Source organism: Anoplopoma fimbria, chromosome 20 (genome assembly GCF_027596085.1).
Source record: "Anoplopoma fimbria isolate UVic2021 breed Golden Eagle Sablefish chromosome 20, Afim_UVic_2022, whole genome shotgun sequence".
Lineage (NCBI taxonomy): Eukaryota > Metazoa > Chordata > Actinopteri > Perciformes > Anoplopomatidae > Anoplopoma > Anoplopoma fimbria.
In genome coordinates this window covers 25,765,731-25,778,983 of record NC_072468.1, presented here as the reverse complement: position 1 = coordinate 25,778,983, position 13,253 = coordinate 25,765,731, and the positions used below count along the sequence as shown (strand labels likewise).

General features: G+C 38.8%; 2 protein-coding genes across 2 annotated transcripts; both read right to left on the bottom strand.

Moving 5' to 3' along the window:
• Positions 1-1,356: 1,356 nt before the first annotated feature.
• On the bottom strand, positions 1,357-6,075 carry s100a1 (S100 calcium binding protein A1). Its single transcript, XM_054621566.1, has 3 exons — positions 5,976-6,075; positions 2,940-3,102; positions 1,357-1,663 (listed from the first exon to the last, which is right to left on the bottom strand). The coding sequence occupies exons 2-3, from the start codon at positions 3,078-3,080 to the stop codon at positions 1,493-1,495; spliced, it is 312 nt and encodes a 103-aa protein (XP_054477541.1). The 5' UTR covers positions 3,081-3,102; positions 5,976-6,075; the 3' UTR covers positions 1,357-1,492.
• A 1,292-nt stretch (positions 6,076-7,367) lies between these two features.
• On the bottom strand, positions 7,368-12,436 carry tlr18 (toll-like receptor 18). The gene is made up of 3 exons (XM_054621028.1): positions 11,451-12,436; positions 9,638-10,820; positions 7,368-9,527 (listed from the first exon to the last, which is right to left on the bottom strand). The coding sequence occupies exons 1-3, from the start codon at positions 12,434-12,436 to the stop codon at positions 9,087-9,089; spliced, it is 2,610 nt and encodes an 869-aa protein (XP_054477003.1). The 3' UTR covers positions 7,368-9,086.
• Positions 12,437-13,253: the final 817 nt, after the last annotated feature.

The window sequence follows — 13,253 nt, the reverse complement described above, 5'->3', positions numbered from 1 at the left end:
TTCAGGTGATATGTACTAAATTATTCTTATTAAATTCCATGAAAATAACCCTTTTTTCAGTTTGTGCGGTTTCTTTTTTTACCATTAGAGTGATAAGCTTTAGAACACATCACAGTTTTGGACATGTGCCATTTGATAATTAATGGAACTCCACAACTTTGACTTTCTCCTGACTGCATTGTGGGCCGTCCTAATAATAATAATAAGGGCTGCGTTCAACCTTAAAAAGCTTCTTTAGTCTCCTTGTTATGAAAGAGAATGCAGCCTCTGCCAGTCTGTCACATGTGTACTGCAGTTTAAGGTAGAAATGTGCAACTAACCACTTTAATGAGTAAATGGGTTTTTTGGAGAGACAGGTCAACATCCTCAGTGTCACTTTGAGAGCTCTTTGCTGAAGACCGACAGACGTTTCTCTTCCAATGTTTTCAAGAATGTTCCTTATAGTGTATGGATTTAAATATATCTTTTGGTTTGAATGCTACTTTTGTTTCTGGGAAAACTAAATGAACTTGACATTTTGCCATGATTTCTGCTGTGTTACTAGAAAGGTTATATTAATACTGAAAATAATCATTTAGTGTTGCCCTAACCTTTGCTGAAAGTTGAATTTTGAATGTGCAAAACTGTAAAAAAAAAAAAAAATTGGGGTTGACATGTAGCCGTTATGTTATAGGTAGTTTGTTATATGAATAGCATAACTTTCACAGGCAGCTCAATATGTTTAAGTTTCCTACTAGAAGGCATCTCATTTCACAGGAAATGCATTATTGAATCACTCTGTGGGGGAAAAAGTCCTTTAGTACCTGATGTATGAATGTTATGAAACTCGACGAGACCAATTCAGAGAGGAATTCAGATTGAAAATGCTCTCATAATTTCATAAAAGCTCAGTGTGCTGCTTCAATAAATGTCTTATCTGCCAGTCAAAGTGACATTTGAGTGTCTAAATGAAGGACCGTCTCAGAGCCTCCAGGTCATTTAGTCTACCAGCATCTTTTCCTTTCAGAATAAAACTCAAAGAGCGGAGCAGCTGGACGAGTGCATTCTGTTGAATTGGGAGGAAGAAGAAGACGTCAGGACCTTGACCCCTGGCTGACATGAAGTAGCCTCCACCCGACACTGGGTGGTGCTCAAGGATGCAAGTGAGCTTATCAAGTCTGTTCTACATGTGATCACGTCTTGTTGTAGTCCACTTTCACAGCACAGCGGAACGAAGCAATCTGGATGCAAGACCTTTTTAGTGAAGTCTTCAAATTTGCTTGAGGGACCAGACTTCTGTAATGTGTCTGCAAAATGTTCATTATTATTATTAATGAGTCCAGCCGAGACGCGTGAAAACAGGATGACATCTTTATTGAGATGGAAGACATTAAGAGGTTTGCGCTGGTGTATATTTTGTTACATTACAAGGTGCTGTGATTAAGATGCAACACTTATTGATTGATATGATGTGAAGAAATGGTTATTGATTAAATTGTGAAATATTAGACTTTCAGTGCTCCTTGCTTTTCCCGCAGCTCTTGTGGCTGTCTATGAAGAATTCGTTGCAGGCGACGGTCAGTGCAGCGACCAAAACGACAAACTCCTGGAAGTCCACTTGACCGTCCTGGTTTTCATCCAGGTCACCCATTATCTTCTCCACCACATTGGGGTCCTTGCTGCCCTGAAACAGAAGCATAATGATGAAAGAAAAAAGACAAAAAACCTTGTTGACCCGTCATAGGACCCTTGTAGTAGATCTTTTATCTGACTGGGGTTTGTCAAAGTTGGAATCACTGGTACTCAACCCTTGTCCTGAAACTCTGGTAGCCTGACAGCGCCTTGTAGTGATCAATCCATGGCGCTGAAGAAGTAGGGGATTTGTATTTGCGAATTATTCCTCTGAGAGACGACTTTCTGTCAGTTTCATCACGGATCCAGAATGTTCTCTAAAAACAACTATATTAGGAACGCAGCCACTGTTTTAACCGTTCTTCTATAGTCCATACCAAAACGCAACAGACCATATAAGTAATATACCCTAGCTCAGCTCTTAACACATACGGTAATCGTAGCAATATTACATTTTCTCACGTTCTCCATCATTACACAGAATTTTCTCCTCAGGTACGAACAAAATTCTAGACCTGTTTGACAAGTCATGTACAAACACATCAAGTAACGATTACTGTAATTAGGTTCTTGCACACTTTAAAACCTTATTACATTTTTTTTTTTCTTAGAGCTGAGGAAAGAAAGCAGCTTTTCCCTAACAATTGCAGGTCATGTTATGACGAGTCGGTTTCTGCTGCTCTCAACCAACTGTAAGACCTTAAAAAACAGAGAAAGGCCTGTATGGCTTTCCCTGGATCTAAGAGCTTAATGGATGTGCAGCCAACATTTGTTTTATAGAAACTCTTCTCATCTGTATATTTTTTTAATTACTCTATGACCTGAAAATAAGAATAGTAGTTTTAGTTGGATCAGAATTCACTCTTCATATCTACTAAAGGCACAGTTTCCCTTCGGCATATCTACGGTAGCCCAGAACGGCCAAACAAAAACAATGTCTCAAGGGAGAATCATACTACGGAGGTTTATGCTGTTAAGAAAATAAATTTTCTGTGGTTTGACAATTTATCTACCCAGAGCAGCGTAATAAATACATTCAATAGCAGTACATTACTGGTATATAAATCAAAAGTATCGAACCGTTTAAATATTAATTTCCCACTGTATTAATACACCAGCTGTGTCTCTTCTCTCTGACAGCGAGTTATAACACCGCTATTTATCTTTTTTTTTAAAGAAATCTCATATTTTAAGCCCTCAATGTGTCCATTTTCCCCTTCGGTATCGAAAAATACGATTATTTTTCAAGGTATTATATCGAAGTTAGAAATTCCAGTATATTGTGAGTTGATGCTAAACTTTTTGGTCACAGTCAACCAGATACTCACTGCCAGGAATTCTTTGAGTTCGCCCTGCAACAGGTTCTTCAGCTCGGCTTTGCTCAGCTTGTACTTGTCGCCTTCTTTTCCAGAATAGCAGTGGAACACAGCGATGAGGCCCTCCATAGCAGTTTGCAGTTGGGAACTCATTTTTCTGTCTTTCAATTAATGCCTAGGACGAGAAATGAACAGAGACACGATTGAAAATAAACAGTTTGATTACAGAAAGTTTAAGTCATAATGAAAATGGTTTTTCAGCAAATTTGTGGATTTCCACTGTGGAAAAAAAACAAACGACAGAAGAACAAATCATTCAAGATGAGGTCAGAGTGTGATAAAGATCTGTATGCGGAGGACCAGCAGCCTCCGTTAGCTCTCAGTGCAGGAAGATCTAATGACTCAGTGGGAGGAACATAAAAAAAAAAAAAAAAAAAACAATACTGCTGTAACCAAAGATGTTACTTTGTAGTACATAAAAACAATTCAGCCTCTTTCCTTCATACAAACTTTTTCTGACAGTAAAACAAATGAGACATTCTGTGTGCTTAGATTTGCCCTGAGCAACCAGGTTATTGTTTTCATCTCTGAAACTCTGGTTTAATCTGTCAAACTATTGACTTCTGTCAGTGGAGAGATTTGTTGTTAATTTTAGGCAGTGCAGGAAATAAATAAAAAATGATGCTTTAAAACATCTCAAGTCTGGCTTTTGCAATAAAAAAAACAATAAAAAAGTCCTACTTCTGGAAGCCTTTGTTAAAATTTGACTTCAATAAAGCAGGATTAAAAATTGGATCACTTCATTTCTATTGCTGATTTTAAAGGTTTATTCCTGTACACATAACGGATTGCAAAAAAGCTAATTTCTCACATTGCCAAACTATTCCTTTCTAAAGAAGGGGTATTCAATTTAAATAAAATAAAAGATTGGGTCCAGTTACATTTAATTTCTTCAAGCAAAGGTCCCGAACAGCACCATGTCCAACTTAAGTTATGATTTAATATCATAACTATGGAAAAACTATGTAATGGAAGACAGATTTCTGAATTAATTCAAACCTACTTTGGCCTGTCTGTACTTCAAATTCTTGCACATTATCGGCCTCCATTTACACCAACCAGAAGTCACTGCACTTAGCCAACAAGTTTAGATTTATTTTATGAAAAATAGCACTGACGGGAGCCATTTTGCATTCTGCAATATGAATATTTTAATAATACTTCTGTACCTTTACGTACAGGCTCCAGAACAGAAGTAGAACTAAACACACCATGTTACACTACCTTAACAGAACTCCTTAAATAATAATCTCACCATGCCTCTCATAGCACTAATCTGCTAAAACTGATTGAATACAGTAGGCAGGAAACATGCAAAGCTTGTTTTCCTCATTTGTTTGCTCCTCAACCCTCGAGTGACCCGGAAACAAATTGGTCCATCAGCATTACAGAGAGGAGGAGAGTCTTCAGCCCCAGCTTCTTATCGTTGCCTGTTTCTTTTTCGGCAATAAATACACATTTATGTGTATTAGTGTTAGCAGCCATTTTAAACATCAGCACAAGGCGTCCTTTAACATCTGTATGAGACGCAGCGGGCTTTTAAGTAACTACAATGTTAACCTATCTAGGTCATTATTCAGACTCCAGTAGTTTGACGACGTAGCGTAAAGACCGATATAAACCCACAAAGGCAGCCGAGTCAAGCAAACACAAGACTTTCATTAAGGAGACCAGTGTTCATGTCCAAAACTGTTTAGTAATGTAGAAGCTTAGTGATGTTAAACATTTTCCATACTTATTTTAAGCCTAACTATGATGATTTTACTAAACTATAACCTAGTTAGTTTGTTGCCTAAACTCTAGCAAGTGTTGTTTTTTTATTATACACAATGTTAACATGTTTACAGCAGCTGTAGTGGAGTCCAGCAGTTTGACCCTTTACGTTTAGAAATGGGAACGAGAAGAAGAACGTGTTTTAAAGTCCACATACAAACATTGTCACATTCCGTCTTGTCATGTGGGAAGACAGCCATCTGCTGATTGAGATGGGTATTGCAGCAACATATTAAAAGGGTATACTGAATAAAAAGTCCCTTGACGTCACAGAAAAATCGAAAAGCTGGAATACATTTTATTAAGAAATAAATGAAATCATGAAACAAATTTGACTACATTTTGTTAGCCACTGATGAACACAGTGATCAAACCCACCTCGAGGCCAAATAAAAATGCAGGTGGAGGAGTTGAAACAGTTTAAATATCTAAACTTACACCTCCTGCCCTTTCACTATCAGACACCCGAGATGGAAGCTGCCACACATGGGGGGGGTGCTGAGTCATTTCACCTCCACCTTCCATGAACCGAACAGCACAAAAGGGACAGACCTCCTGCATGCATGGCAGCTGGCACATCAAATAGATCCGGATCTCCTTGTGTTACCTCACATGAACTTTACCTGAAGCTGCCCAATGTCGAGGACTAACTGCGTGTCACATTTCATCATTTGAATGTCTGCTGATTCGTATCTATACTTGATTATCTGATGATTCGTATCTATATGAAAAGAGATGTGCTTCCATTAATAATGCAGGGCTGCCTGTCTGCTATGTGAATAACTCAAACCATCTCTCTCTCTCTTCAGGTTCGAGAGTCAGAGAGCGAGTTCCACATCAGTCCTCTGAACGATGCAGAGCCACATTCCTTCAATTAGTCTCCATGATTGCCGTTAATCATTCACTCCTGCTGCGAGCTGGGAGCTAATTAAAAACCCTTTTGAAATGTCAACTGCAAAAGCTGGTGTTAATTAACTGAGACTAAAGCACGCATCATTTTTTTTGGGGGGGGGAGACATGTTAACAACCAGACTGCAGATGACACTCCACAAGAAAATAATGAAATAAATATAAATAATGAATAAATAAAAAAGGTTTTGCATTTTCTATTTGGCAGAACTATCACCTGGTCGTTCTGGTCTTTAAAGCGTTTTTTTTTAAACTTCATTTTATTTGAATTAAATAGCAAATAAGTACAAACAAGCATGAACTCACCTGGACTCTGACAGCTGCTGGTGGAAGTGGCCTCAGCTCTCATCTCATCAGTTATATGGGCTCCTCTCACCTGCATGCAAATGGGTCCAAATCAGATAGGCTCCTCCCCTCCAGACAGCTGCATCATCACCTGCTGCACAGGTGAGCCCCCGGGCCATGAAAGGCAATTATTATTGCATCTCCTTGTATGGCTAATATCACGGAGTATGACCATTTAAGTGTAAGGCATTGAAGGCAGCATGTTAAACTCAACCTGCCGACATATGTAACAAAATAAGAAACAACCGTTGTAGCAAAGTGTTTCCTTATTTCTTCTCAAAACATTATTAGTAATTTAATAAATGTAATTCAGTAAAAAAAAAAAAGAATATATATATATATTATTTTTTTTATTATTATTTTTCTTATTATTAGAGAAATACATTTAAATATTGGATAAAATGAAGATATCTTATTTTCTTTAATAAAAATAACAGTTTTTAATCACAATACACATTGGTACTTCAAGCTTATTTGCCATTATAGCTTTAAGCTTAATAACTTATCATATATTTATGTAGTGAAACTAAAACGGACACATTGTTACTTCAATATAAAATAATTGAAATAAACCCAATGTCATTCAAACTTCAACACTTAATATATAGTATATATATATATATATATATATATATATATATCAAATATATATATATATGTATATATATTGTATATATATATATATACAAATGATAGTGCTTATAGGAATTAAGTGCAAGCAGGCCAGGTATCTGTAATTTCTCCTTTCACAGAATGCAAAGCAGATAACCAATATAAAGGCTTTATGAATATTTGCATGCTTCTAGTTAAAAATTAACCTAAATAATGCAAATATGAAGTCGCAGCAGATACAGTATGAGATCGTCTTGTGTGGCTCGAGAGGCTTCTCAGCTCTCCATTAGGGAGATCAAAAGTTAAACATTTGCTCAACGCAATACTTAATATTAAGGATGGATTGATTAAAAATAATAAAGTGGAGTAATTATTCCTGGTGCCAATGAAAATTGAGATTATAAACTTGCCTTTCGTGAACTGGCTTTATCCTGACACAAAATAATGTTTTAGAATTTAATTTAGCTGCATTATTAATGAAAACCTGAAACTTTATCAGATTAGAGACTGATTCAATGTTCTCTGTTTGATTAAAAGAAAAGATGAAACCCTTTCTTTGACTTGATTAACTGAGACCAACTGGATGTGTGAAAGTAAGCCTCTCAACCCTCTTTTGTGCGGGAAACCAAAGCAACCGTCTCTGATTACTGGTTCTAAAACCAACCGCAGAGATGCACAAGTAGTCAACATAATCACACAGCCATGACTAAAACCGTTTATTCCATTAATGGTAATACAAAAGTACAATCATTTTGAATGTCCAGCATTTTACAAGTAATAAAAACAAGGCATGTACTGTACTTTAAATATGTTAAGTTAAGAAGAAACATGAAAACCATGTCCGTTTTACAAAAACATATAATATTCTGCTTTTTAACAAGCAAGTTTTAACATTGACCGATCATTAGAAATAAATACGCAATAATATTCAAATAACAATCTTATAAAACACAACAAAATAAAGATATCAAATAACAATAACATGGGCAGCTGTAATACTTTCTCAGAAACATTTACTACAGAGCATGCTTTTTTTGTGCACAGTCAACATATTTAGCACCTAATATCGCACAATGACTTTTCTCCCAACATTTATGTTTCAGTTATATGGATAAGAATAAATATATTTGTTTTCAAAGAAAACAATCTCTTAAATCTCTAAATTTCTCACAGTATTCTTTCTCTCTCTGTCTCTGCGGGACATCAACCAGAAAAGAATAAGTTCAAGGGTGTCATCTACTGGCCATTTGCAAATTGTACAAATGACCTCACATGTAAACCTGTAAAAGTCTTTAATGTCTTTAACACTGACTCAATACTGCATATGAAAGCAAAAAAAAGAAGGAAAATTAATTTGGGAAATCACTTGAAATTGGAGAAACATTAATCATCAGTGTGAGCTCAACTCAACTCTTCCATCGATTTAAAATCAAGGCTGTAGCTATTGCAAATAGTGACCTCACACGACGAAGACAAACACCACAATCAGATCAAGTAAAAAAAAAAAAGAAAGTAAATTGGCAGCAATCAAATTGGACCCTTGTAACACCAATAAATCCATGAAGAAAGCCTTTAAATGTTTAACAGTGTCAACAGCAGAATTTAAGGATTGGTAGAATTTAAGAAAAGGGGAAAAATAACGAGTGTTGTTAACGAAATCATTTAAATTGTTTTTGAGATGTTTTAGATGTTCATTTTGATACTGTCGTGTTTTACAATAGCATCGATTTAAATTAATTAATGATGACAAATATGAATAAATTTAGAATTATACTAGCCTACACTTTGAATTGCAAAGTCAACATTATTATGACTGTTTTGATACTAAAAATTGCTTCAAAATAAACTACCTAAAGTGAAAAACTTTCTTGATAACGACAGACTTATTGCACGTGACTCCTACAACGGAATTTGTGTTTTTACCGAAAAGAAAATTTAAAATACCAGAAAACTGGCGAATGCGGCAAATTCGCCTAAATCCCTCCGAAGTTTGAATCTGTTTGTACCTGCAAGAGGCTCATTGTCAGGTATTGTATGTCCTGTGTGGCCTTTGACATGGGCCCTGAATCACTCATGATCTCATACATCTAAGGGCCAAGAATGTAACAGAGCACGGCCCTTTCACAATGTGGCTCCTGTCACCACATCCTCCTGGCACCTCGCTTGTTACCCAGAGTGCAACATGGGAGATCTCATTTGTGGCCTTTCAGCGGCTGTCAGCCTGGCCACCCGGCGCTGAGACGCTCAGAGGGAGAGCGGAGCGAAGGGCATCAAGCTCGAAACCCTCTGGGGGTAACATGACAGAATGCCACGGGGGGGTTATTGGTCATCATAATGACACGTTGGCTTTTGCTCCCAGCTTTTGGCATAACCCCTGCACACGAAAAGGTCACCTGGGTTCAGGCCTTCACTGAGACAACACTGAAGAAATGTATAATCTTTGTTTTTCTAACCTTTTCATCAAAATGCAACCACAGGGATGTGTCTCTGATTTGAAAGCTCATCCCGTCCTGCTTCATTGTCTGCATTAGGGTTTGCTGCTTCTAGGTTCCTATCTTCCACGGGGGTCCTAATCACAGAAACGCTTCTCAGTGACGATGTTCTGCTCTGAACACTGTGCGGCCTCCTCCGGGTCATCGTTGGCTTGCCCAGGACGCCTCTCAGCTGCATCCAGAAAAACGCCTGCTGGTTGACCTGCTGAGGCCACTCCAGGTACGTCTTGGTGCTCAGCATCTTCTTAAGCTTGCAGTACTTACTGGGCAAAGAGGAGGGATCCATTGGCTCCTTCACCACCAATATGACGTCGCCGAACGTCTTTCCCACCGCTCTCTGATGAGCGAAGTACAGCTCATAGTTGCACCACTCGCTGTTCACGAAGTGCTGGGAGAGAACAACTATTACCTGAGGATGAAGCAGAAGAAAAAGAAAGAAAACATGGATTACAACTGCTTTGTTATATTGTGTTTTATTCTCTATTGTTGTGTTCTAGCATGAACAAAACACACTGATACCTTACGGCTGCTTTCGATGTTGTCAATGATGTTGTCGATGATCCACCTTCCTGGCATGAAGTCCCTCTCATGAATACACAGACGATAGGAGTTTCCATTGCTCTCTAAACAAGGCAGGAGCTGGTTCCTCACCCAGTCTGCATCCGAGTGGCTGTACGATATGAAGGCGTGATAGGTAAAAGCACCAAATTCCCCTGCCGCTTTTTCCTTGTGAGCTCTGTATTTGGCCCTGACGATCTGATACGTGGCTTTAGTGTACCACGGGAGGTCAAAAATGTAGCATAGCAGCATCAATATCAAGATCACGGCTGCTGTGGTGGCGACACAGATGGCGATAAGTAGTCTGATATCACACACCACTCGACTTGGGACGAATTTGGATACGACTGTGTTGCGCAAGGCCTCTGGGTGGTAACACCTGTAGTTCCAAGGCCAGTCCGTGAGGTTGACCCCTCCTTTGGACATTGTGTCCTTGAGGAAAGCGTGGAGCTCACAAGTACAGTGGTAAGGATTGTTTCCTGCCTTCAGTTGAGACAGTTGAGGCATGTGCTGGAAGGATTCCCTGCTTATGAGACCAAACGAATTCCCATCCAAAGCCAGAGACTGGAGCGACGGACTTTCCCATATGGATGGGATGAACTTGATTTTATTCCCACTCAGCAGGAGCTCCGTCAGGTTGGTGGCTTTCTCAAAATATGTCATGTCCAGCTGGTCCAGTTTGCAGTAGGACAGGTCCAAGTAGTGTAACGTAGTGGGCAGACATTGGAGGGCTTCACTCACCAACGGATTGTGGTGAGCGATAAGCCGAGTGATATTTTTTGGCCAAACACAGTCCTGACTTCGGTCAGCAGATCCAAGTTTGTTGATGCTCAAATCCAACACCTGCAGCTGATGGAACTCCCTTGTTAGCGCTGACAAGTCTTTTAAACTGGTCAGGTCATTGTTGCTTATTTTGAAGGTGTGAAGTCTAGGCATGATGCTCTTGTAATCACACCGCTGGTTGAAGATGTACTCGTTCTCCAGTCGATTATTGGAGACATCCAGAAACTCCACGGCTTCCATCTCAACCCAGGCGTCACAAGGCACGGTGTTGAAGTACACATGCCGTATGGACAGTTCCTTAATTTTGTTGAACCAGGTGAAGCGCCAGTCAAATCGCAGCACGTCTGGATTGCTGATATACCTACAAGAAATAGAGATTTGTAGTGCTCTGTATGTGCACATGTAAAGCAAACACTCAGTCCCCCAATGAGCTTTTTGTGTTTATTGAAAATCCTAAAATATATTTGCCTTTTGTACCAAATGTGGAGTACCAAAAAGTCAGCTATAAGCCATGACGTGTAGTGCTGCTATTGTGCTATAAACAAAACGGTTAGTTTTGACAATCCTTTTGCGCTTTAAAGTTACAAGGAAGTTTTTGGCGGCTTGACTCTTATTTGACATTGGCTTCTTAAATGCAGTTTATGCATTTGGTAAATTGGCAAAAATCCTTCCAGTGGAAAAAAATGCAGGGTTTTATGATCTTGCAAATATTGTGGGTTTTGCTTGAATTAGCATTAACTCTTGTGATTGCAAAATTGTGAAATCCTTGTACTGATACTTGGTATACAAAAGATGAATAGTTAGATACATTTTTGACTTAAAAAATATAGCCTTACTCTACAAAAAACACTAGAATTTGATAATTAAACTTCTTGTTAACTGCATTGTCAGACATAATGTCTAGCATCATATGGCATTATACCACTGGCATGTTCTAAATTAATAATATTTCACCGTGGCACATGATACCCCTAAATGAGAAGGTACTCACCAAAGATCCAACTTATCCAGTGCCAGGTCTGTGATGCTGGAACCCGCTCCGCTGTCATCAAATGTGGGTGAACGGCCAAAGTCGATGTACTGAAGTCTCAACCTTTTGATAGGGGTCACTTGTAAGTTTATTAAGGCCATCTTGAGGAGATTCTCATTGAATTTACCTCTGTTAAAGATGAGCTGCTGGGCTGTGATGTGTTTTAAACCCTGGAAAATGTCCTCCTCTCCCAAGTAGTACATGAACTCAAAGAGGTTGCGGAACTGGATGACGCTAAAGGTCTTGTTGGCGAGGTCACGTAGCATGTGAGGGAGAGCATTTGGCAGTTGATCTATGGCCATATCAAAGGCCATCTGCTTTGTCTGGATGACTTCTAAACTTCCAGGCTCGTAGTAACTTAGATTTCTGGAACATTTGATAGCAAAACTTTGTAACCTGATGTTCTTCAGGGGCTGAAAATCAGCTTTCTTTAGACCCATCACCAGAGGGCCGCCCATAGAAAGCAATTGGAGATTGACAAATCTGGAGAAGCTATCCGCCAAAGTTGCATGTCTGTAAAGGTTATTGGACATGTAGAGCTCTTTCAGATTCAAAAGAGGAGTCAGAGCTGTGGCAGGAATTTCCTGCAGGGAGTTATTAAAAATGTCAAGATGCTCCAGTAGCGCGTTGTTTTTAAAGGCATCATTGTCAATGTGTGAAATGTTATTGTACCGCAGATGAAGGATGCGAAGCTGAGGGAGGCGGAGGAAGTTGTCAGCATGGACTGCTTGAAGTTTGTTGTAGGAGAGATCTATAACTTCCAGCGTGGATGGAAATTGTCTCCACGGGACACTGTCGAGATGTCTTCCCTCACAGTCTGCTGAACGGCCGAGGTTGTAGATGCGACAGGGTCCTCCGTCAGTGTTGGTGATGTAAGGTGAGGATGGAGTGTGGGATGTGAGTGCTCCGAGAAGGAGAGCACTAAAATGAAGCAATTTCCAAATCATCCCGACAGACTTGTAAAAGACGAGAAAAAGGAGAGATTAAATGTTATATAAGCGTTATATTCTTTATTCCACAGAAAAAGTACCAGAACATAAAGCCAACTAGTTTTTTTGTAAGCAGGGGTTTACTTTTTGTAGCGAAATGCAACAAGTACTGGCAAACTTTGTTGTGTGAGAGTCTCCACTTTTTCTTCCAGTATTTCTCAGAAGCAATCAATCTTTAACTTTACTTTTTTTACTCTTTTCTATTCTTTTGCTCTTTATTTGTCAGTTTTCTTTATTTTTCTTTTCTTTATTTCTTACTAGCTTCTGTGCCTTTATATTCTTGTTCTTGTCTGTTTTTTTCTGTGCTTGTTTATCCTCTTTCTTTCTACTCCTAAGCAGTAATTCAGCTCAACTCATCTCAACACTGCTCCTCTTCACAATGAGTTCTGCTACTTTGGATATGTTTACTTTTTACGTAAAAACTGCTGCTTTTACATTTACACACATGTAAGTAAATAAGTACTGGTCTGAGTGCTTCTTCCATTACTGTCTCACCATAACCCTCTTCCAAAAAAATTTAGCGTGTATATGCAAAGTTATTTCTGGTTTTTAAATAGAGGAAAACCGATAGATTAATTTCCCAGTGCGTTGATTTCATTAAGTCCTTTGGAGACATCATGCATTTGGTTGTGTGTGTGTGTGTGTGTGTGTGTGTGTGTGTGTGTGTGTGTGTGTGTGTGTGTGTGTGTGTGTGTGTGTGTGTGTGTGTGTGTGTGTTCATCTGTCTGTCTGTCCACAGTTAATCTCTTATACTATAGGACCCATCATTCAAATA